General features: G+C 39.7%; 2 protein-coding genes across 4 annotated transcripts; both read right to left on the bottom strand.

The window, feature by feature from the left end:
• Positions 1 to 11,040: 11,040 nt before the first annotated feature.
• Positions 11,041 to 14,529, bottom strand: LOC143372179 (uncharacterized). Of its 3 annotated transcripts, none has more exons than XM_076818153.1 (3): positions 14,390 to 14,529; positions 13,308 to 13,370; positions 11,041 to 13,173 (listed from the first exon to the last, which is right to left on the bottom strand). In XM_076818153.1, exons 1-3 carry the CDS (start codon positions 14,403 to 14,405, stop codon positions 11,315 to 11,317), a joined length of 1,938 nt encoding a protein of 645 aa, XP_076674268.1. In that variant the 5' UTR covers positions 14,406 to 14,529; the 3' UTR covers positions 11,041 to 11,314. The 3 variants fall into 3 exon arrangements, with proteins under 3 accessions (XP_076674268.1, XP_076674269.1, XP_076674267.1); XM_076818154.1 differs by lacking the exon at positions 14,390 to 14,529 and adding an exon at positions 13,928 to 14,247; XM_076818152.1 differs by lacking the exon at positions 14,390 to 14,529 and having other exon boundaries at positions 13,308 to 14,252.
• Positions 14,530 to 18,090: 3,561 nt separating this feature from the next.
• On the bottom strand, positions 18,091 to 23,213 carry LOC143372273 (uncharacterized). The gene is made up of 19 exons (XM_076818326.1): positions 23,034 to 23,213; positions 22,707 to 22,909; positions 22,441 to 22,605; positions 22,121 to 22,373; positions 21,916 to 22,049; positions 21,581 to 21,850; positions 21,380 to 21,504; positions 21,218 to 21,315; positions 21,014 to 21,144; positions 20,688 to 20,940; positions 20,353 to 20,552; positions 20,057 to 20,215; positions 19,729 to 19,990; positions 19,531 to 19,658; positions 19,204 to 19,473; positions 19,005 to 19,129; positions 18,851 to 18,948; positions 18,647 to 18,777; positions 18,091 to 18,572 (listed from the first exon to the last, which is right to left on the bottom strand). The coding sequence occupies exons 1-19, from the start codon at positions 23,122 to 23,124 to the stop codon at positions 18,429 to 18,431; spliced, it is 3,240 nt and encodes a 1,079-aa protein (XP_076674441.1). The 5' UTR covers positions 23,125 to 23,213; the 3' UTR covers positions 18,091 to 18,428.
• Between the last annotated feature and the right edge of the window lie 431 nt (positions 23,214 to 23,644).

The raw sequence follows: 23,644 nt of genomic DNA, 5'->3' as shown, positions 1-23,644 counted from the left end.
GTGATTTTCATGGGTACTTTCCTTGGATGTCGATCGATCTTCCGTTGTTGACACCTTGTGCATTCTAACAAGTACTTCCTAATATCCTGGTAACAGTTGTCCCAATAATACCTACTTAGAATCTTCGCAGTGGTCTTTTGGACGCCCAGATGTCCTCCAGCCAAACTCTCATGGTTCTCTTCCAGTATTTTCTGTTTCTCGTCTACGTTTTCAGGTGAAGGGTATGGATGTGTATTAAGTTCTACTTCAATTAGGGGATCGTTGAACCACTTCGTTAGTGTTTCCTTTATCTCCTTCCTTGTGTTTGACGCTAGACTTTCGAGCTTGAAGTAATCAATACCTATTCTATTGATTCGTTCAGCGACGAGGATGTTTAACAATTCTTCTAGTAGCCTGTTCAGGGAATCCTTATCGAACCTTGTTGCTTCAGCCCACACGGCTATGGGTTTCTTGCTGTCCTCTGCATCCTCGACTACGTGCAGTTGTAAGTTGTTTCCCCTCCTAAAATGTACTGGAAACGAATCTGCGGAGGGTTCGTTTACGAATTTTAAGTGTTTCCTCCAACCTGGTTTATTTATTTGCGCGATTAAAACTGGGTTACGACTTAGAGCGTCTGCGTTACAATTCAGACTACCCTTCTTATACAGTATCTCGTACTCGTATTCTCCCAAAGCTATTCGCCATCTCATTAGTCGCGAATTTGGATCCTTTAGGTTAAATAACCCTTTTAACGGTTGGTGATCAGTTAAAATTATAAATTTCTTACCATCAGATACGGGCGGAAGTGTTTCACGCCCCACACTATTGCGAGGAGCTCTTTCTCGGTGGTGCTGTAGTTGCGTTCTGCTGAGTTTAGAGTCCTGCTGGCGTAGGCTATTGGTCACTCTTGTGTTCCGTCCTTTTGTGCTAATATGGCTCCCAGTGCATCATTGCTTGCGTCGGTTGTTAGAATAAATTCTTGATTCATATCTGGAAATTTTAAGACGTTATCACTGCAGAGCCCTTCCTTTAAAATAGTAAAGCTTTTATCCTCTTTGGTGCTCCATTGAAATTCTCGGTCTTTCTTTAATAGCTCGGTCAATGGTTTCGCTTTGGAACTAAAGTTCTTGATGAAACGTCTGTAATAGCCTGCAAGCCCTAGAAATTGTTTAACGTCTTTTACATTCTTGGGTGTTGGAAATTCGTTAACAGCTCTAATTTTTTTATGGATTCGGTTTGACTCCGTGTTCTGTTATTATGTGTCCCAGGTATGCGAGTTCTGGCTTCAGATACTCGCACTTGTCTTGTTGCAACTTTAACCCAGTTTCTCTTAATCGTTCAAATAGTATAACCAGTTTCTCATTGTGCTGTTTAAGTGTTTCCCCAAATACCACAATGTCATCCAAATAGACAAAGCATATATTACCAATCAGTCCTCTTAGAGCTTTACACATCACTCCTTGGAACGTAGCCGGTGCATTTTTTTAATCCGAACGGCATCCTATTGTACTCGAAGTGTCCTCGAGGCGTCGAAAATGCCGTCTTCTCCTTGTCTTGTTCGGCCATTGATATCTGATGAAATCCGCTGGCAAGATCGAATGCGCTGAAATACCTAGCTTGGCCTAACTGGTCTAAAATCTCTTCCATGTTTGGAAGGGGGTATGCATTGTTACCTATGTGGAATTTTTCGAGCTCGCGTCTGCGAAGGGAAAACGCCCTAAAATCCTTTTGCTTATCACACACCACTAATGGAGGAATCATTCTCTTGACCATCTGGATCACGACCATGGGAACGGGAGTGACACGACGACGACCCCAAAGTATTTCGTTATATGGACATTTCTAACGCATCCCCACTCATTTTTGGGTCTATATAAACACTTTGGTTTCTACCCTCTTTGGTTCAAAGCAGTACAGTCACGTGTAGAGTAACGTCGTGTCACGCTCGTACAGAGTTGGTTAAATTTAGTAAGATCGAGCTAAAGTCGACGTCAGAATCATAGTTAACCTCATAGAATCCGCGAGTTCGGTTTATATTCTATTTGGTACTTTGAAATAGCCACTCGTACGCCCCGCATCGCCAGTGCGTCAACACCGTGCAAATTAGTGGTAACTTACACACTTTTACTATACTATTAAATCGCGACTATTACAAATAGGAACGGGGGGTAAAATGATTGCAAACAAACACTCGCTTTCTCGGATATTTCGACGCAACAACCTTTATTCCTTTCTTCCGAAAAATAAGTGTCTTACCACGTGACTCTCTCTCTTCGCCTACTACTCTAACTCGCGACGCTCACGCCCTCTCGTTCCTCACATTTTACTTAACCCGGCAGAGCAAACGTGGTGGTCTGGCAGACCCCCACCCATATATAACGTTATCGCCATCTACTGTTTCTGCAGCAATACTGTTGACGCTCTGTCTAGCTTCTAGATACATTGTTAGCATTCAGTATTTCAGTTCTTCTTGAGATTTCTTCACAGAAACGATTTCTTTACAGTGTCGAATTATCGTATATGAGCAGTTAAAGCTTATGTTTTGGAGTTTAATATAAAATTCTTGTCTTATTTTCCTTATTTTGGTGAGAGTTTCTTTTATGTTTGATTATTTTGTTTTACTTTTCAAAAATTATAGATTGTGTACACGTAAATATAGTTTGTCTTGTTAGGCGGTTACATAATATCTGAGGAGAATGAATGCTTTTGAAAAGAAACAAATTAGAGTAAAACAACTCTTTCAAGATGTATCCACAGACGACGAAATCATTGACAGTGAAAAATCGGATTCTGAGTCGGATCATAGATTAGTGTTAACGTTTATTTAGATGTATACTGTTTCAGTTTCAATAAACAGTCATAAAACACACAGATTTTTATATATCGTAATCAATAAATGTTATATTTTACTGGGGGTCCATGAGCACCCCACGTGGGTACTTATGTTTCAGAAGTCACGTGTGCTCTGCCGGGTTAACCGCCATTCGAGTTCTCACAGCGACACTTACATTTGTACAATAATTAGTTATTGAATACACGAATGGTGTTCACGTCTAAATCGAGTAGATTCGTTAAACGCATCTTTTACCCAGCGATCCTTATAATATTAGTAATACTCACCCACTGATACAGCTTTGCCGCTCGAGTTGTATCGAACATAAATTAAGAGTTACGAGGCATTACTAACATTTCCCGCGACTCTCTGATCTAGCATCAGGTTCGTTCGCAACCTTTCATCCAACACAAGGAATCTTTACCAACCCAGTGGCTCCCCGATTTTGCATCGGGTTCGTCCACGAAACCTCCCCCTTTCTGCGGCTCCTTGGTTTCGCATCAGGTTCGTTCGCAACCTTTCATCCAAAACAAGGAATCTTTACCAACCCAGTGGCTCCCCGATTTTGCATCGAGTTCGTCCACGAAATCTCCCCCTTCCTGCGGCTCCCTGGTTTCGCATCAGGTTCGTCCGCGTGTGACTCCATTCCTAGAGGCTCCCTGATTTCGCATCAGGTTCGTCCTCGCCGTCAATAATCCTAGTAGCTCCCTGATTTCGCATCAGGTTCGTCCGCGCACCTAACTAATAAACTCATAAACCGTATTCCTTGGGAAATACCCTTCTCGCCGGCCTCTCGCGTTGCCGCAGCCCCGGCTCGTAACAGAACTGGTGACAGCGGTGGGATGCTACTGCATTAGAATCGCCGTAAAAGTTTGGGTTTTTAAATACAGTAAAATCACTCTTAATTTATTATCGACAATATGCTAGTTTTCTCTAGTCAAGTCACTTAGTAACTTTCAAAATGATAAACGCACAAGCGAACGTCTCTTCTAACGACATTATGAATCTGACAGTTTCAATTGCAAACTCAATGTCATTCTTGACGCAACGGACATGTATACAGAACATTACTATGTCAATTCCAACCTTCGACGGAGAAAGTCCACCCTTGACGCGCTTTGCACAAAATGTGGAAGACGGGTTAACTTTGATTCCTGAGGGTACGGAAGCCGAGTATCTTGCGATAATATTAACGAAACTGATCAACTGTGCACGTTAGAACACAAATTCAACTCTGTTAAGACATTAGTCCAACATTTGAAAAAGAGATTCGCGCCGGGTAGAAGTCTGTAATATTTTCAAGTTGAAATCGCGAAACTAAGCATTCGCGAGGGAGAGAGTCTGCGACAGTACGTCGACAGAACTAGCCATCTCGTTTATTGTGCGCGCGGAGCTATTCGGGAAAGGTATCTGGATCACGCTGAAGACTTCGTCAAAGAAATGGAAAAAGACGTTAAGGAAAACTTCATTGATGGTTTACCGGATCGAATTTCCTGGGAAGTGTCGGCTCAGACTCAAGACATCAAAACACTTGAAGCTTAGGTGGTCTCGGCGAGACCATTACACCGAAGATTCTCGCCACCACAACCGCGAAGTGTCGTACCCACACTCACCGAGTAGATATGACCAGAACAGGGATCGGTCTCTTAGAACATCTGGTTTTGAAGAGGAACGAGAAGGACGGACCCACACGACGGTCTGGACCTTACGTCACCGGAGTCCCTCGAAATCCCCTTCTTATCGCTCCGACTCATCGTATCCAGATGATGGAGAAAAACAATATTCCATTTTAAAAAATCACGATAAAAATCGCAAGCCGAGTTTATATTGCTGGCATTGCGGTACAGCCGGACATAACGGAAAATCCTATAGGAAACATCCGCGTAGTCCGAGATATCAACGAGACTCGCGAGATTCGTCTGCCGAATCTAACAAGTCTTTAAACTTCGATCGCGCTCAACGTATAGGCGAAACGATGAGCGGAACCAAAGAAGCTCGCCAAAGGACAGTCCGCTTCGAAGAGGAAACCTCGTCAAGGAAGCACCTGCCCCACGCATCAACATCAAGGTTCCAGAACTGGAGTCAGGAACGGGAGAATTCCTAATTGACGGTGGAGCATCCATTAATCTGGTAGTAATTAACGCCGTGGGAGAAAAAGGTACGATAAACTCTCGGGAAGAAATCGAGTTAACCGGAATTACCACTAATCCAATTCATACTTTAGGAACAACAATTCTTCATATCCACGAAGCTCCCGCACTTTTCTATGTGGTAAAAGAGCTTGCAATAGAAGCAGACGGACTTATAGGAAGCCCATTTTTAAAACAGGAGGAGGCCGAAATTTCCTATTATCATGAGGCTTTGGTGTTAAAGAACAAACCAACCCGACCTCTACGTTTTTCAAATTATCAAGACCTACCTCAAACAAAAGAACTACCGACGTCCACCAAACATCATATCGAACCTAGGACGTCGCAGCAGATTGCTATAACAATAGCAAACCCGAATATTAAGGAAGGATATTTACCACGCATCAAGACCCTGGAACATCTCTACATAGGGGAAGCAGTTGTGAGGAATAATAAAGGGAAGTGCTACGTTATGGCAACAAATACCAGCGATGTACCCCTAACGGTAAAGATAGAGCCACAAACATCAGAGCCATTCGATATCTTCGGGTCGTCAGACGAAGATTTTTACCCAGCTGCAGAACACCCGTAAAAATTCAAAACACGCGAAGATAGAATACAAAAAATCTTAGATGGATAATTATGAAAACTGGGATTTATTCAACACCATTCGGAATGTTCTCTTACAATACACCCGTTCACGAAGCAACAAATTTCACCCCACACGAATTAATCTTTGGAAAACCAGCTCGAGAACCAAGCTCTTTCCCAACCGGTGAAAAACTAAAGTCATACGGAGACTACTTAATAGAATTGATAACGCTCATGACTAATATTCGTAATATAGCCTGCGATAATTTAAACAAAGCAAAAATCCGTTCGAAAAGTTACTATGATGTCCGTGCAAAACCAGCAACGTTTAACGTAGATGATTTTGTTTACGTTCTCAAGGAACCACGCATCAGTAAATTTGATCCACATTGCATTGGACCGTACCAGATAGTAGACGTGACAGACCTTAAGAACGTAGTGTTACGAACGCAGAATAAATTAATCACCAAGCATCAGGATGAACTAAAACCTGCCTACTCTCCGTCCACAGTTGAAAATCAACCATGATTTTCGCATATTTGCTCCTGCTACCTCTCGCTGTCATTAGCAACGGCCAAATTATAACACCGCTCGAAGGAGACAACGGACTCTTCTACGAGAAATTACCCGACATAAGGACCTTCCAATCACAATGGCGCCTAGTCACATCTCTAGACGTCACTCGGTACCTTAGCTATGCTCCACATGTCAAGCATTACATCTCAACGATGAATCAGCTCTACAATCGTCATGATTCCATTAACTGTCTCAGCAAAGAACTAGGACCTCGATTAATCAAGAAAGAAGAAAACACCGTACATTATAGCAACCTGATACGCACCGCGATAGGTGATACCTTACATCTTAAAACACCATCCCCACGGCGTAGCGCACCTTTTGGATTCATCGGCACTCTCAGTAAAATCGTATTTGGAACCTTATCACAGGAAGATGCAGAATACCGTAACCGCAAATTAAACAAAATCTACAAGGATCAGCGTGAATTTACCGAAATCATAGCAAACCAGACGCATATCATAAAGGGAGAATTTTCAATCACGCATGCAAGGTTAGTTAATCTAACTCAAACCATGTCTCAACTAACAAAAACAATGGTCGTGCACTCCGAAGCATTACAAGAGACGCAATCGGACATCAGCAAACTACGCTTCGAAGCAATCATCAGAGACTCCGTAATTGAAATCGAAAGAGGTTTAGACGATTATAACACCAACCTACTGCTGCTAATAGACGCAATATTACTAGCGGAACAAGGAATTTTTCACCCCGCTATTCTTTCACCAGATCAATTATTGAGATCAGCTCAGAAAATTAAGGAAACACTAGTATACGAATTTCTTCTAACGTCCGAAGAATTACTCACGGAACAAGTTGAAAAAATAACAAATTTAAACGTAATCTTCACGAGAGGAAGGATACTCTGTGAACTCACGACACCTCTTTTAGAGCGAAAAACCTACAATTTATACAAAATATACTCCTGCCCATCAACACACAATCTTGGAACAAAAAGAGTAATCTCATATATCCAGCCGCAAATCCAGTTTATTGCAGTCTCACCAGATGAACAACAATATTTTTCTCCAACGGAAGAATGCTTGAAGACTTGCCGGTTTCACCACAACCAATTTTTGGGACCAGCTACTCTACTAGTATACCAAGCAGATCGACAACCAACTTGTGAATCTACTCTTTTATTGAACCCCACTTCGATAAATTGGAACTCTTGTACCATTAAATTGACCACACAAGTGAAATCGTACTGGCAAACTTTAAATACACCAACTTCATGGTTTTATTTCATGCCAGAAAATAAAAAGGCATAAATTTACTGCAAGGGAAAGAAACCGATAACACGAAATATCACTGCTATCGGAATCTTTAAATTACAACCCGGTTGCCAAGCAACAATAGACTCGGTACAACTAAAATCATTGGAAACCATCGATACCTCGCAACACATTGAATATTACCCCTCTAAACCTTATAATCTATCAGTAATTATACCAGGGATTACCGAGTATCACTTCGAGGCCTTGAAAGTGAATGAGCAGAAACATACAAAATGGGAGGACCTTCCGACAGCATTATCACTTACCGAAATAGAACAACGAGCTAGGAATTTCGCAACCCACCAGACATCCATTCGGCAAGTACAGATCGCAACCTTTCCCTCCATTGGAGGCATCGTAATAATACTGATCATTGTAAACACGATATTGGTCATGAAATGCAAACCTCGTCAGGCCAAAACAGAATCTCCTAAAGAGAACCAAGATATAACAATAAATATACCAAGTACATCCGAAAACCACAGCCCGTGCGCCACAGTTTTCTAAGGGGATGAAACCACTCCCACGAGAATCCCTCCTCTGGGACACGTATAGTTTCAGGATGGGGGGCGAGATAAGGGTTTCTTCCCTATAAAAGCTGGGCATCAGGCCCCTCAACTCAGCACAAGTTCAGTTTCCACATGTCCAAGGGCATCTCCACACAGACGTCATCAGACGAAGGTACAAGAACCACAGCCGTGCAGACAGGACACCACGGATCTTGGGAAACTTCTTCTCGAGTGGGTAGCACACTTACACCAAGGCCGTATCACAGCAGCACTGGAGGAATCATCATGAAGGGCCGAAGTTCTTCCACTAGAAAGACCAGCATCAAAACGGTGGGAATCCAAACATCGGAATATAAGCCTCATCGACGCATACCGGACTGGCTGGTGCTCCAAGAAATAACTGACGACAACGTTCGTGATTGGACCCCAGGAGAACCGATCCTTGTGAAAAAACGCAAGAAATGAAGATCATCTCAGCGCGTGACCTCGGGAACACTTCCCGCTGCCTAGTCATGTATGTAGAGGACCCCACCACATTCTGGGTCTCCCTGGATAAGTACGGCGAGGCAGCGAAGGTCATGCTACGCGAACTAAACATATACATGTCGTCCAGACAACACCTATGCCTGCCAGCAATGCATAGCATCATGCCAGGACGATTCGTGACCGTAAGGTTTCCCAGGAAGGGGTGGCTTCGCGGCGAGGTGACCGCGGTAAATGGGACCACCTGCACCATCTTCCTTGGCGACTATAGGATCGCTATGGACTGCCCTGTCGCGGAATTGCGATCCTTGCCACCCCGGTTCCATGCCTTCCCCTGGCAGATAGTGAGGATTCGTCTGAGGGGCGTCAAGTTACGTTCCCGCCGACCGCTCGAGAGGACGACGCAGATCGCAGAGGTGGTTATGGCGAGAAGGAAGGGCCTCCTCGCCAACATCCAGTCAACGCTGGACGGCCTCACAGCCACGCTGACCCTCGACCGGCTACTTGGACAACCATCATTGGACGCCATCGAGCACTGGTTGCAGATCGGCTACGTGGTGCTCAGCGACAACTAAAACTCTTACACCCTGCAACACTTAGCAATAAGTACACTAATCACACTACACCCGACAACTCTCTTTTACACTTTTGTTTATAAAAGGATTTGTGGGGCGTTTTTCCTTCTTTTGAAAAGCATCACGAGAATCGCGATGTTTTATCTTAGAGGGGAGATGTTACGTATGTGGAATTTTCCCATACGCCGCTCTCAACCATTTTTCGAGCTCGCGTCTGCGAAGGGAAAACGCCCTAAAATCCTTCTGCTTATCACACACCATTAATGGAGGTCATGATCTCGACCATCTGGATCACGACCATGGGAACGGGAGTGACACGACGACGACCCCGAAGGATTTCCTTATATGGAGATTCCTAACGAATCCATACTCATTTTGGGACGATATAAACCCTTTGGTTTCTACCCTCTTTGGTTCAAAGCAGTACAGTCACGTGTAGAGTAACGTCGTGTCACGCTCGTACAGAGTTGGTTATATTCAGTAAGATCGAGCTAAAGTCTCCGTCAGAATCATAGTTAACCTCATAGAATCCGCAAGTTCGGTTTATATTCTATTTGGCACTTTGAAATAGCCACTCTTACGCCCCGCATCGCCAGTGCGTCAACACCGTGCAAATTAGTGGTAACTTACACACTTTTACTATACTATTTAATCGCGACACTTACATTTGTACAATAATTAGTTATTGAATACACGAATGGTGTTCACGTCTAAATCGAGTAGATTCGTTAAACCCATCTTTTACCCAGCGATCCTTATAATATTAGTATTATTTATATAAAGTTTAGACAGCTTTCAATTATTCAAGCAAGACAGTACGTTAAGGGTGGAGCAAAAATATTTTTTTTGAGATACAGTATTGATGTAGGTGTCAAAAGTTGGTTCATAATCTGGGTTTGAAAGGATTTTTCGGACTTTATCTTCAGGTTGAGCATTGACACCAAAGTATACAATTTCTATGAAATTTTCTATTTTATGAGAATTTTTATTTGATGCCGATTTCCTTCTAACCGCTTACAATGGGTATAATCTAGAGACGCGGTAGCGTCTCGACGCCAAGCACATGTTCGACACCCTGTACACTGTACAGGGTCATCCGTTAAAACTGCAACCTACGCGTGCGCGAACAGACGAAAATGGCAACACCGCATCACGGACGCATTCCACTACAACCATTCACCAGCCCGGAGTTCGGAGGGCTGCCAGCGACCGTTGGACAGCAGTGATGCCAGAGCTTCGAAACCCAGTAAACAAACTGACCGCAGTGTGGCAGCAGATTGGCAACAGATTCGAGTAGATCCTGCGTCAGATTCGGGGCCTACTATGTCCGTATTTAACTATGATTCTGTAGACAGGATCTGACAACAGATTGGCGGCAGATACCGAGCAGATCCTGCTGCCTATCTGCCTCCAAATCGTGTTGCACAGAATCTGACCGATTTCTACCATTAAATTGTATCAGCCGACTCTGCCGCCAATCTGCTCACAGGTTAAGGCAGTACAATCTGTTGGTTTTCTGCTTTCATCATCGAATATAACAATTCCTGTATCAAATCTGTAGTCTTTCTGTTACAAACACTTGTACTCAGGCGTTGAGAAAATCTGCAAAACGGACGTGGCTGACTGGGTCAACGAGTAAACAAACTGATATGTATAAACCTGATTATGTAACATGAAAAGAGTGTCATTGGCTAAGAGTGGGTTAGTAAAACTCTTTTGCAGATTAAATGACATCATTGACACAGATACGAGACCTGACCATATTGTTTCTACACTCCATTCCATATAAGAGCGGACCTACGCCCCTACCGATTTGCGACTGATCTGCGCAGATCCCACGGATCTGCCGGTTTCGGACCAATCAACAGTACATTTCCCTGCGCGGAACGAGTCTACTCTTAAGTGGAATGCAGATGCACTAATACGAGTTGTGCACGCCATGCGATGAATTGTGATACTAATCGGTAATTACGTGTAAACACGTGGGACGCTTCAGTTTAAAAATAAGGCCCTCTACTTCCCTGTTTATATTAAAATGAACTGAAATATATGTAATATTGATAAGATTTAAAAAGAAACACAAAATAATAATGCAGACTGTATTTATTTATGCACTTCCTTTGCTAACTTAAAGTATGTATTGTATCCAATTACAATATACTATACGTCTGAGGTAACAAACGGATTTCTCTATTTAGTATTTAAAAAATATACATAAATTATATTACAAAATATATACATGAAATATATGACTTGAAGTACAAAAGATAGTATTAGAATACTACATACGAACATAAATATATACATATTAACAACTATGTATAATACCTTTTTATAAATATCTTTTCTAATACTCGCTATTCTAGCTATTTTCGCTATCACTTTCATCTGTCTCATCTGACAATAAAATTCCAACGAATTCTTTCGGTATTGATTCTTTCTTATACATATTGTTATTAAATAAATCTAGCATCTTATCTGTGATTATGTAATTGGAACTGCTTGCATTTTTATTGTATAAGTCTAATTTAATCCTACCTAATGCGGCTATCGTTTTTGGTTTCAATACATTACTCTCGTTTGTTATTTCTGAGATTGTGTAAAGAAATCGTTCGACGTCAGCGTTCGAATGAGGCAATGACAAGCACAACTGCGCTACTTTCGTTACGTTTTCGAATACATATTTCCCGGAAAAGTCTGTAATGTTTCTAATTTTGTCCCAGAATTGAGTTATACTCAGTACCTGTAATGTTTGTTTTTCCTCCCGTGAAAAATAAAGTGGCATTAAGTGCCACTCATTTACTACACCCACAAAATTTAATTTAGATTTAAATTTACTTAAAACACAGTTCAATTGGTCTTTCTGATGTCTCGCATCCAAAGCTACGCGCGGGCTTAAAAATTTTAACGAATTTAAAAATTTCTCATTAAAAGGCAATCTCCTAACAGTATGAATGAAGGCAGACTGGTAATATTTTCTTATATTTTCATAAAAGTCTATAATTCCTTGGCTATTTTCTGAATTACTACTTCTAATTTCATTAATGGTTGCCACAGATTCCTCTCCAATAAAAATTGATTGCAGTGGCAGTAAATTACCTTCATTATACACGTCTATTTCATGTAAATTGGGTGCTACAATATACTCACGCTTTATAAAATTGCCTCCCAATGATCTTAACAATCTAAAACATTCAGGCAGCAGGCAATGGACCAGAACTTCCGAACTCTGAAACACTGTGTTGAATCTTGTGAATATGTTTAACGCGTAATTTAAAAATTGCAGATAAGCCTTAGTATAAGGGCAACATAAAATTCGATATATTTGCTTTGGTCTTTCGGAACATTTGAGTTCTGCTGCAGCCTTCTCAAAGACAGCAAATAAATCTGTCCACTGACTTAATATTCTTTCTACCGTTTCCGGTAGTGCAACCCATCTGATCAGAGATAGCTGCAAAATTGTTTCCCTTTCATCGTCCATAAAATCTTGCAGGTCTTCTAAAACGTTCTGTTGCTTTTCACTTACTGTAAGACATGTATAAATGAAAGTAAACAATTGCTGTATTTGCAATGGCAAGTGATCGCTCGCACGGCACGCGACCAAGTACATCGAATAGCAAATGCATGGGAATACAGACATTTCTTTATTGTCTCTTAATAAATGAGAAATCAATGAATTCTGTTTTCCCAGCATTGCGTTCGCATTGTCAACGCATACGCCAATCATATTATTTACAGATAAATCATTCTTTTTTAAAGAATGTAGAAAACATTTGTATACGTTTTCTGGCGAACATTCCTTAATTCTAATTATATCTAATAAATGGATACATATCTGTTTCTCGTGGACATATCGAATTAATAAACATAATATTTTTGTATTACACTTTTCTGTATTAACGCTAGTTTCGTGTATTAAAACAGAAAAATATTTCCCCTGTAATATTTCAATGGTTTCTGAAATGAGATATTTATTTACAACGTTTTCAATAATTGCTGTAATTTTGCCTCTTGTAAGAGGCATGCTTTTCGCAATATTTTTACTAAAATGTGTGAGTGGTTTAAAAAATTTACTATGCTCTATTATATCTATGCACAACCTTATTTCTGCCACCTTTGCACTAGGTTCCAAATTTCTCATTGATGATTCCTGTTTATGAACCTCTTTTTGTTTCCGATGTCTTTTCCTTGGAGGGTCGGACAACAAGCCGCTATCATTGCCTATTCATAAAATAATAAATTTTATCCATAAACTGTTAAAAGCAACTTCAAGAAAATAATCATTGAAATAAGAAACTATGTTCAGTTTATAATTCTAGAATTAAAAAAACTCTTAAATTAAAGTCGCAACTTACTTGAATCACTCTTTATACGGCTTGTAATTGCTGAACTAGGTCCAGCAATGCTGGTGCCAATACCTATGTATAAAATATCCATTATTAATAAATTTCTTGTTGTAACAATACATACTAAAAAAATTCAGAGGAATAAGTATCAAAAGATGAAACTGATGTTTAGCACATGGGTCATTCCATGCGAAATTGAACAAAATTTTGAAGTAACATTTCGGATTTTGCTGAAACTTGGATATCTTGTAGTGATATACAGGCTGTTTATAATTACGTGGGACAACATTTCAGGGGCGGTTCTACTCATTAAGATGATAAGCAAAGTTGGTATACGCATATGTCTGATAATGCTTAGTTTTGCAGTTATAAGCAATTTTGTATTTTGTAAAACACGGGTCCGAAACTGCTACTAAAGTGGCATTCAACGAAGTCCAGCTGTGTTTTCCGTGGATCGATATATTGATTATTATTTCACCTTTGTTTTTTACAAGCATGAAGGTTGCCCTTTACTCAACATTTTGGGCCGGTATTTTACGGAATATAAAAATCCTTACAGCTTCAAAACTAAGCATTATCGACACATGCGTATTCCAACTTTTCTTATCATTTTGATGAGTAGAACTAACCTTGAAGTATTGTCCCACAAATTTATAAACACCCTGCATGAACGTATCTTGAAGAATTATTACAAATTTTTTAAATTATTGATTTTACAGCTCTTTCAAATATAGTGTTGACCTTTTTTCAATAAGTTATAACTGTTAACCTAACAAACTGATAAAAAGGAGCTTTTAGGTGCTTACAGTAAATATATTGGTAAATACCTAATGAAAATTATTTCAGTTAAGGAAAACAAATTTTTGATCATTTACTTTGCAATTTATATTTCAAAGAGCTGTAAGATAAACAATTTTTAAATTTTTGAAAAATCCTTCGAGATACGTTGATAGTTCATGAAAGGCTACAATATATTCAAGTTTCAGTAAAATTCAAAATGTTACCATGAATGACCCATGTTTTTATTAAAAAAGATACTTAAATTTTTTAAAAAATTATACTGATGCAAAAGTATTAAATATTTGTCTTGCCTGATTTCTTATTCATGTTGCAACTTTAATAACGCAATAAAAAACAAAAAATTTGCCCAATTCAATTCGCACTGTTTCTACAAAAACATTACAGAAGTACGGTAGGGAAGATTCGAAAGAGTGGCGTCACTTGGGTTGGGTTCGCGTTGGCGTCACTTGGCTTGGTTGGCGTTGGCGTCGCTTGGCTTGGCTAGAGCACTAAGGGCGGTATTCTCAGTTGCTACTTATTCATAAGCAAATGCTTAAGCATGCGGCATCCTCTACTAACCTAGTAGCTAGTAAAGGATGCCGAATGCTTAAGCATTTGCTTAAGAATAAGTAGCGACTGAGAATACCGCCCGCAATGCGCGAAACGGAACAGACCATGAGCTCCATAGTGGGGATACCGCGGGAGCAGGATTACTAGAAAAGCACGGGGCTAACTACCACTTCGGTTTGATGGGGGACCCGTTACGTGACGGGGACGAGGTAAAGGGTGCCTCATTCTCATTGGCCACTGTCCGGCGGAAGCGTAATACTACCATATGTACCGTTGCCATAGCGTTCATAGCGTTTTGAGTTCTGATAGCATCCATGGTGTTATAGTCTGATTTTCAAGAGTTGAGACCTGAGCCGGGTCCCACGGAGCGTGATTAACGAGGAACCAATGATACGCTATGGATTGCGTGCAGCGTAGCGTACCATTTGGTTCCTTCTTAACCACGCTCCGTCCGAGAGACCCGCCTCAGGTCTCAACTCTCGAAAATTAGACTATAGTTGCTAATATAATAAATATAATTTAAACTTAGTTTAATAAAGTGTTTTGTGCTATAATAAAAAAATATATTAAAATAAGACTACACTATATTGGGTTAAGTAGGATAGATAAATCTAATAGCCAACGACATTTTTTAAATAAAATGACACTTTTTAGGGGTGAGTGAAATAAATGTATCAAATTACATGTATTTAATAATAAGTATAGTAATAAGTATGTATTGTTAATGTGTAATGTTTAATTTCATACAAATAATAAATTATTTTGAATCAGTATCTCTGTTTTAATTCATTTTATATCTTCTAATAATTGAAGATGTATATTTCTCTTCAATTTTCGTTATATTCAAAATTCAGATTCATAAATGATCACTTTTTAGTATTAACTTAGACATTTGCATTAATCTGTGGTTAATAGCTTTTCATAATTAGCGGTACAGAGCACGCGCAGCAATGCAACCAATCACCTCCAGGTACCCCTGGGTTGCTTTGGGTGGAGGCCCGTCCCTCAATTAGGCTTTGAGCCCCTCCTCCATAAGCTAGACGTACCCACCGTCCCTATATTCCTATGACCATGCAGAAAAGCACCTCATGTGACGTATAGTTAGTGCTACTAACTTAGTAGTAGAGGGGGAAACCTCGCATGGTGGTACACAGTCGTATATATATTATATATATTATATATATATTTTATAAAATATTATATATATATATATATATATATATATATAAATTACCTATAACTATGTACGCTTAAGTTGCAATAAATTCAGTATGGCACAAAGGGCGATAAAAGGATAAAACATTTCTCTTGTCTCGTTCATTTTAACAGCTGACACTTTATATTATCAGTAGGTACATCATCGCACCTACTTTTTTTATCCTTCGAAATGAAACTATAAAAGTACATAAATCAATATTAGATAATCTATTTTGTTACTTATGTGGAATTTTCTCATACGGCGCTCTCAACCGTTTTTCGAGCTCGCGTTTGCGAAGGGAAACGCCCTAAAATCCTTTCGCTTATCACACACCAGTAATGGGGGTCATGATCTCGACCAGCTGAATAGCAACTGTGGAAACGGGAGTGACACGACGACGACTCCTAAGAATTTCCTTATATATACGGAGATTTCTAGCTAGTCCCCACGCATATTGGGACTATATAAACATAAACCCTTTGGTTTCAACCCTCTTTGGTTCAAAGCTACTGCCCTGATAACCATCTGTCTCCAGTCTGACATCAGATTGGTAGCAGGGTCTGGCTCTGGCATGAGAGTACAGGGTCTGACGTTAGAACCGTAGAAGACGGCAGAATCTGCTGCCGATCTGACATCAGGCACTGACATCAGGCTCTGCACCTCAGAACGCAGCCATCTGCGGACACAGACGACTACGGTTCTGATGTCAGATTCTGCTGCCCAGATCTGGCTATCAGGGTGCAAGCTACACAGCCACGCGTAGAGTCACGCTCGTACAGAGTTGGTTATATCCAGTAAAATCGGGCTCGAATCCCCTTCCGAATCAACAGTTACCCTTATAGAATCCGCAAATTCGAATAATACTCTATTTGGCATATTCAAATAGCTACTTTTACGCTCTGCATAGCCAGTGTATCAACACAGTGCAAACTAGTGGTAACTTACACTATTTATTTAATTAACCGCGACACTTATAGCGAATTCGGAATCTCGCACTGATTCTGAGTTGGTGCCAGAAAATGATTTGAATTGGTTGATTCCTATAGAGTTATCTTCGTCTCTATCGGAAACAACCAATCCAACTCATTTTCTGGCAACCGCACAGAGTCAGTGCGAGATACCGAATTCGCTATTACATTTATACCATAATTGATTATTCGATATACGAATGGTGTTCACGTGTAAATTGAGTAGATTCGTTAAACCCATCTTTTACCCAGCGATCCTTATAATATTAGCAGTACATACCCACCAATACAACTTTACCGCGCGAGTTGTATCAAACTTTAATGAAGAGTTACGAGGCCTCAATAACATTTCCCGCGACTCCCTGATGTCGCATCAGGTTCGTCCGTATCCGACAGCTACCTGACTTCGCATCAAGTTCGGCTGTAAATCTACCACCTTCCGAACAGCTCCCTGGTTTCGCGCCAGGTTCGTCTGTGAATAATCCAACCTGCTAGCACCTCCTCGACTACGCGTCAAGTTCGTCTGTGAATTTTATCCTAGTGACTCCCCGATTTCGCATCAGGTTCGTCCGCACCCCTAATTAACAAACTCATAAACCGTATTCCATGGGAAATATCCCTCTCGCCGGCCTCTCGCATTGCCGCAGCCCGGCTCGTAACAATCTCTTTATTTTTCACTTCATTTTTTATCTAATTTTTTAGTTATTTACAATCCGCGATTAAGCCTTTTGTAAAGATTCTGTAAATCACTGTGCAATTGTTTTCACCCAGATAATTCTTTGTGTATAATGTTACATGCAACATGGAAATGGTAAGGGGGCTATTTAACTGTCAATGTGCCAATACTGCCAATACTTGTTGACAAATTTACATGGAACATAAGGATTATTGGTCTATTCTATACCTTGCCTGTAGTTTTAACCAGTTTCATGATGTAAATTGTAATACATATTGTAAGTAGAGCGATTATTAATGGTGTACATGTCTGCGTCACAGGTAAGGAATTTTTACATAAAAGGCGTTAAATGCGATCACTGACTGCATTTTGGACTGTATTCAGATATATAAAAATTGCACAAGATATTGCTTCGTCTGGAATATCTATTACATTCCACATGTATCTTCTATATTCTGTATGCATTTGTAAGATTTGCAACATATTGAGAATGTCGTAATAAAAATAATGTACAAGCGATGGTGTTATAAAGTCTGTTGACCGTATATTCTCTTAGCAAGAAAATAGTCAGTAGATGAAAGGAAGAAGGCAATCACAGAGATTCAAAATAATTATATTCAAAACTGTGTATAAAGGAAACGCGACGTATCGGACGATAAGCAATGATTAAGAAATTTGGTCGGATCAAATGGATAAGTATGTTCTTACATATCTAACTTAATATAACATGTTAACGACTAAATGCACTGTAATAGGAATGAGACACTTAATTAAAGGAACCTTCATGACATGAATAGCGAGAAAATTGAATTGACTTTCATCTCGATTTTAACGATCAAAATTATCTTTCACTTTCGTGGTGCGCATACATGCATATAACGATTACAGAGAAACTAGAGAATTTTCAGAGTTGTTAAGAATCAAACACCATGTACATTTTATGTTACAAGTTGTTTTTTAAAAGCTTCGGCAGCTTCAATCAGAGACTGTGTCGTGGATGCATCTAGTGTGGAGAAACCAGATGTTTGTACCACTGTAGTCATGTTATTCATGGTAAAATTGAAGCAAATCTGCTTCAACTCCTAGAAACGTATAACATTGTAGATATTTTAACAATCTTCAATGTTTGGGATACATCAAACGGAGTGTTACTTACTTGAAGGTCATGTTTATTAACAATACTGTAAATTGAAACTACGTTGTCAACTTTGATGGCACTCTTTACCAACGGTATGCAACGATCTCTTAATGCACTGTCGGAATAAGCGACCGCTAAATCTAGAAGTTCTTAAAGAAAAAACAAATGTCAGTTTGTAAAACATGTTTCCTAACACTATGAAAAATACCATTAAATAAGTACCGTGGATATTCTCTGCACCTAGATAGATCTGGTCTGTGTACAAATATTCCAAATATGCTTTATACACGTTGTAACTAAATTGTTCATGTTCTATGACACTACAAATAATAGTTGATCAGCAAACTCCGCATACATATTGGATTAACCGACCTACCTCTGATTATTATCTGCACCCTGTTCTTGAAACATGCTTCTGAAGTAGTTGGAACGTAACTTCAAAATAGCCTTATGTACATAAATAGAGTTGCCCTTCACATTTATAGTCAGATCACTAGTTGCCTTGAACAGACGGACAAAATGGACTACAAAAACAGTTAAACGTACGTATACCATCATACGCGAGAAATACGTACGACATCATCGAATGCATGTCTCAGATGATCCGTTATGCCCCTTTCTTCTTCGCTATAAACAATTAGCGGTTGATGCATGAAACTAGGCAATGTGAAATGCGCAAAAGGATCATGCAAACATTCAAACGCAGTAGGTGATGGTACTACAAGGATATATTGTAGGCATTGACCCCACACAAATACCCGATTGTGTTTACACATAGCGACACTTATGTCACTGAAGGGGGAAGCTGCCACATCCAATACTCTTCTCATTTCTCCTACTTGCAGCTGAAAACGTATTTATAACTTTGAATTCATCAGTATATTTGCAACACGTTCTTTTACCTTAACTGGAGTGCAGGCATTATTTGTATGGCCAAGACCCAGTTGTCCGTAAGTGTTAGCACCCCAGACATAGAGGACTCCCTTGTTGCTCAGTGCAAGAGTGTGTGACTGACCACAGGCTACTTTCTCTGCAAGTATACATTGTCAGTATTTGGAACAAGTTGGAATGCATGTGACAAAACAGAGATTCAATAATACCTATTACAACTTTGGTAGGTATCTGAACTTTATGTACACCATCCGATTTGTTGCAATCTCCTTGTCCCAATTCACCATTGGTGTTATAACCCCAACTATAAACCTCGCCTCCATCTGTGACTGCCATACTCGATGCGGAACAGCAACCGATATTAACAATCTTTTTGCCAGGCAATGTAAGACCCACCATCCCACATACTTCTTCACTTAAGGGCTTGATACCATCTACTTGTCCATAGGTATTCTTTCCCCATGCATATACCTAAACATGTGATCTCTGATTGTTACTGAGAATTACACTGCTTTTAATTCTAAGTTTTCTCTTTACCTTCCCATCGCTTGTGAGTGCTAGGGAGTGATATTTTCCACAGGCTAGATCAACCATAAATGTCTCTCTTGGATATCCTTCCACAAGAGTAGGTGTTAAATTTTGAGAAGTTGGTTTATACCGTTTTATATTATCATAAGGGCATCCCCATACATATACCTTTCACATAATTCACCCTTATTAAATATGGTAGTATCGAAGAGTACTTTGAAAATGTTGCACTATTTACATATACTACTGTCTTGTACTCATATGTCTACTATTTATATATATTACTGTAAGTATGTAGTAAATACCTCTCCATTCTCTGTAAGGGCCAAACTTTGATCGTTCCAATATGCAAACGTTTTAATACCTTTACCAGACAATGCTGTAATTTCTCTTGGACTGGAAGTATTATAAGTATCACCAGTTCCAAGGCAGCCGGTATTATTTTTTCCTATTCCATATACTGTTCCATCCTTCGTTACAATTAGAGCTGCACAGCCGAAATTGACTGTTTCATAATACAGAGCGTTAGAACGAACAATTCTGTTACGAGTGAGGTACAAGTAGAAGCGGCATTTCATCTGACAATGTAAGAAGAGAACTCGGGCATAAGAAAAAGAATTAACAGAGTGACATTACGTACATACAATAACCATATGGATGTCCAAAATGAACATTGGCTCTAGTAATCTGATAATTTTCCATGCCATCAAATTGCGCGTAGTCGTCTTGAAGTTCTGATATGATTTTGCAACTAGAGTTTTAGAGGCACCCGCATTAGTAGCTGTAATTGTGAAAGTCTCTTTCGTAAGTTGATCTAGTTTGAAAAAACTCGGTCTTCGTGCCACCGCAGTCAAGTGGTTTACGGCGAACTGGAAGCAGTACTCCTCCAATTCCTAGAAACGCATAATATCATAGGCACTACAGTAGTACTCAAACTTGAAAGAACATACCTGAAATGATACTTACCTTAGCGTTATATTGAATAGCTGCGTTATACAAACGTATCGCGTTCATAATAGTAATATCTTTCTTTATCAATCGTATCCAGTGACTCCGCAGATTGCTCTCAGAGTAGGAGTTCGTTAAATCTAAGAATTCTTTTCGGAAACAAATTATGGATTGCATAATATGTTCCAGAACATCATAACAAATGCATATTTAAATATTTACCTAGTGCATATTCTATAGGTAGATTGATCTCATCTGTGTACAAATATTCCAAAAATGCTCTATATACGTCGTAAGAAAATTGTTCATGTTCTATGACGCTACAAACAACACTTGATTAGCAAACCCCTTATACATATACATATATCGGATTAACCGACCCACCTTTGGTTATTCTCTGCCCAGTGTTCTTGAGACATTGTTCTGAAGTGCTGGCAACGTATCTTCAAAATAGCTTTGTGAACATGAATAGGACATTCTTCCACTTGTATAGCGAGATCACTGTTAGTCTATATTATATAATATATGTAATTCCACTGAATAGCAAAAAATTAATGTTTATTATTACATACAAAGACTACCTACTGGATCGTCAAATGCTCCTTTCAGGCAATCTGTTAGATTTAGCATTCCTTTAACATGAAGAAGGAACGGTTTATGCATGACACCGTGTACTGCATAACATGCTAGAGCATCATACAAGCATCTGTATGGGGTAAACGTTGGGCTGATGATATTTTCGCATAGAACATGGCCCCACACAAATACACGATTGCCTTCCTCCATAACTACGCTTATATGATTATAATGAGAAGCTGCCATATCCAATACTCTCCCTAGTAAGGGAATTTCTATCTGGAAGCACCTCTATCGGTTAATAATTGAGCCAATTATCAGGATGCATGCAGTACAAAAGTTACCTGTATTGGATTGTAAACTTTCTGCAAAGTCTCTGCACTACAACCCAGTTGCCCATAAGTGTTTGCTCCCCAAGTATAAAGGATTCCCGCGTTGCTTAGTGCCAGAGTATGCTCAGAACCACACATAACTTTCTCTGTGAATACAAGTAAATATTATCACTACTTTTGTAGTACTTAACTTTCTTTAACAAAAATTCAATATTACCTATCACAATTCCAGTAAGTTCTGTGACTTTACAAGGCTGTTCTTGATAATTGTAATTTCCAATTCCTAATTGGCCAAATTCATTATCACCCCAACCATAAACCTCTCCATCAGCAGTGACAGCCATGCTGTATGAGCCTCCACAGCTAATACAAACAATTCTTTTGCCATCAAATGTAGACTGCACTTTCCTGGGTGTCATTATATATGACCCGAAGCATTGTTTATCCCTGTATATACCCCATTCATATACCTAAACATATTATTCAGATTATTACAGAGAATTCATCGCTCTTAAGTCCATGTTTTTATCTCTTTACCTGACCATCGCCTGTTAGTGCCAGAGAGTGAAAGTGTCCACAAGCTATATCAACCACAAATGTGTGACTTAGATTCCCTTGCACAAGAGCCGGTGTTGCACTAAAATTCGTATTGTCTGCTTTATTTCCTAGTTGATACTGACTATTGTTTCCCCAGGAATATACCTTTTATATGATTCATTTTATTAATTAGTGTAACATTAAAAACTCCATTAAACATTGCGGCACTAATTTAATATATATTGTTGCATGTGATCTTCAAATACCTTTCCATCATCTGTAAGGGCTAAAACATGCGAGCTGCTGCCATGTGCAAAAGTTTTAATACTCTTTTCGCATAATATATCAACTTTTCTTGGAGTGAATAAACACTGAGTTTCCCCAAGTCCAAAACCCCCATCTTTGTTACGTCCTAGGGCATACACCATTTTATCACGTGTCACTATTAAAGCTTCTGTACCCAAAATACCTACATTAAGTAAAGTCCAACATTAGAATGTATTGTTTAAATTTTGAAGTACCTTTTCCCAAGTATATAAATATAGATTAATCTTTGCTCAGGAATGAAGAAAGAAGTAAAAAATAAATCTTACCGTGTACAACAACCATATCGATGTTTGAAATAAATTCTGGCTCTAGCATACTTAAGATTGGCCAGTTCATTAAACTCTTTGAAATCTCCATCGTAAAATTCCAATATGCGGTTCTAGAAAGCACTAAAATTTGAAAGATCTTCGCTAAACCGTTTCCAATTGTTACATAAGCGCACACGCGGCCAGGGATCGGCGGGCTTATGCTACGCTGATGGAGGGGGAAACACCTACAGGGGCGGTGGTAATATATGCATGTGACGCCACGATTGGAGACGAACCAACGCCAGAGACAAGTGAGTGACGCCGCGGCCAACCAGCATCGACAACATATTTCCCGGTGACGCTGGTTGGTCATGGAGTCGGTTTCGCACCGCTCCCGTAGGTGTTTCCCTCTCCATCAGCGTAGCTTAAGCCCGCCGATCCCTACACGCGGCACACCACGATTTTTGTTTTGTCCGTCTGGCGTCTTCCCGTTGCGGGTCACCCTGAGCTCCATAGTGGGGGTAATTCGGGATTTCGCGAGGAGACTGAAAAATTGAAATACCAGCCGCTTGGAGTCCGCGAGCAGAAGGCGAATAAGTTTTTGAAATAGATAAATAGAAATAATTTTT

This window comes from Andrena cerasifolii, chromosome 8 (genome assembly GCF_050908995.1).
Source record: "Andrena cerasifolii isolate SP2316 chromosome 8, iyAndCera1_principal, whole genome shotgun sequence".
Classification (NCBI taxonomy): Eukaryota; Metazoa; Arthropoda; class Insecta; order Hymenoptera; family Andrenidae; genus Andrena; species Andrena cerasifolii.
The sequence above is the reverse complement of the archived record's forward strand: the minus strand, read 5'-3'. Positions and strand labels throughout refer to the sequence as shown.

Bases quoted from the DNA above. Each gene is read 5' to 3' on its own strand.
- LOC143372179 (XM_076818152.1), bottom strand. From the start codon at position 13,389: ATGGATATTTTATACATAGGTATTGGCACCAGCATTGCTGGACCTAGT. The intron at 13,174-13,307 runs GTAAGTTGCGAC...TTTTATGAATAG, and splicing joins CCGTATAAAGAGTGATTCAA to GCAATGATAGCGGCTTGTTG.
- LOC143372273 (XM_076818326.1), bottom strand. From the start codon at position 23,124: ATGGAGATTTCAAAGAGTTTAATGAACTGGCCAATCTTAAGTATGCTA. The intron at 22,374-22,440 runs GTAAAGAGATAA...TAATATGTTTAG, and splicing joins CACTAACAGGCGATGGTCAG to GTATATGAATGGGGTATATA. The intron at 19,130-19,203 runs GTACGTATTTCT...CGTCTGTTCAAG, and splicing joins GACATGCATTCGATGATGTC to GCAACTAGTGATCTGACTAT.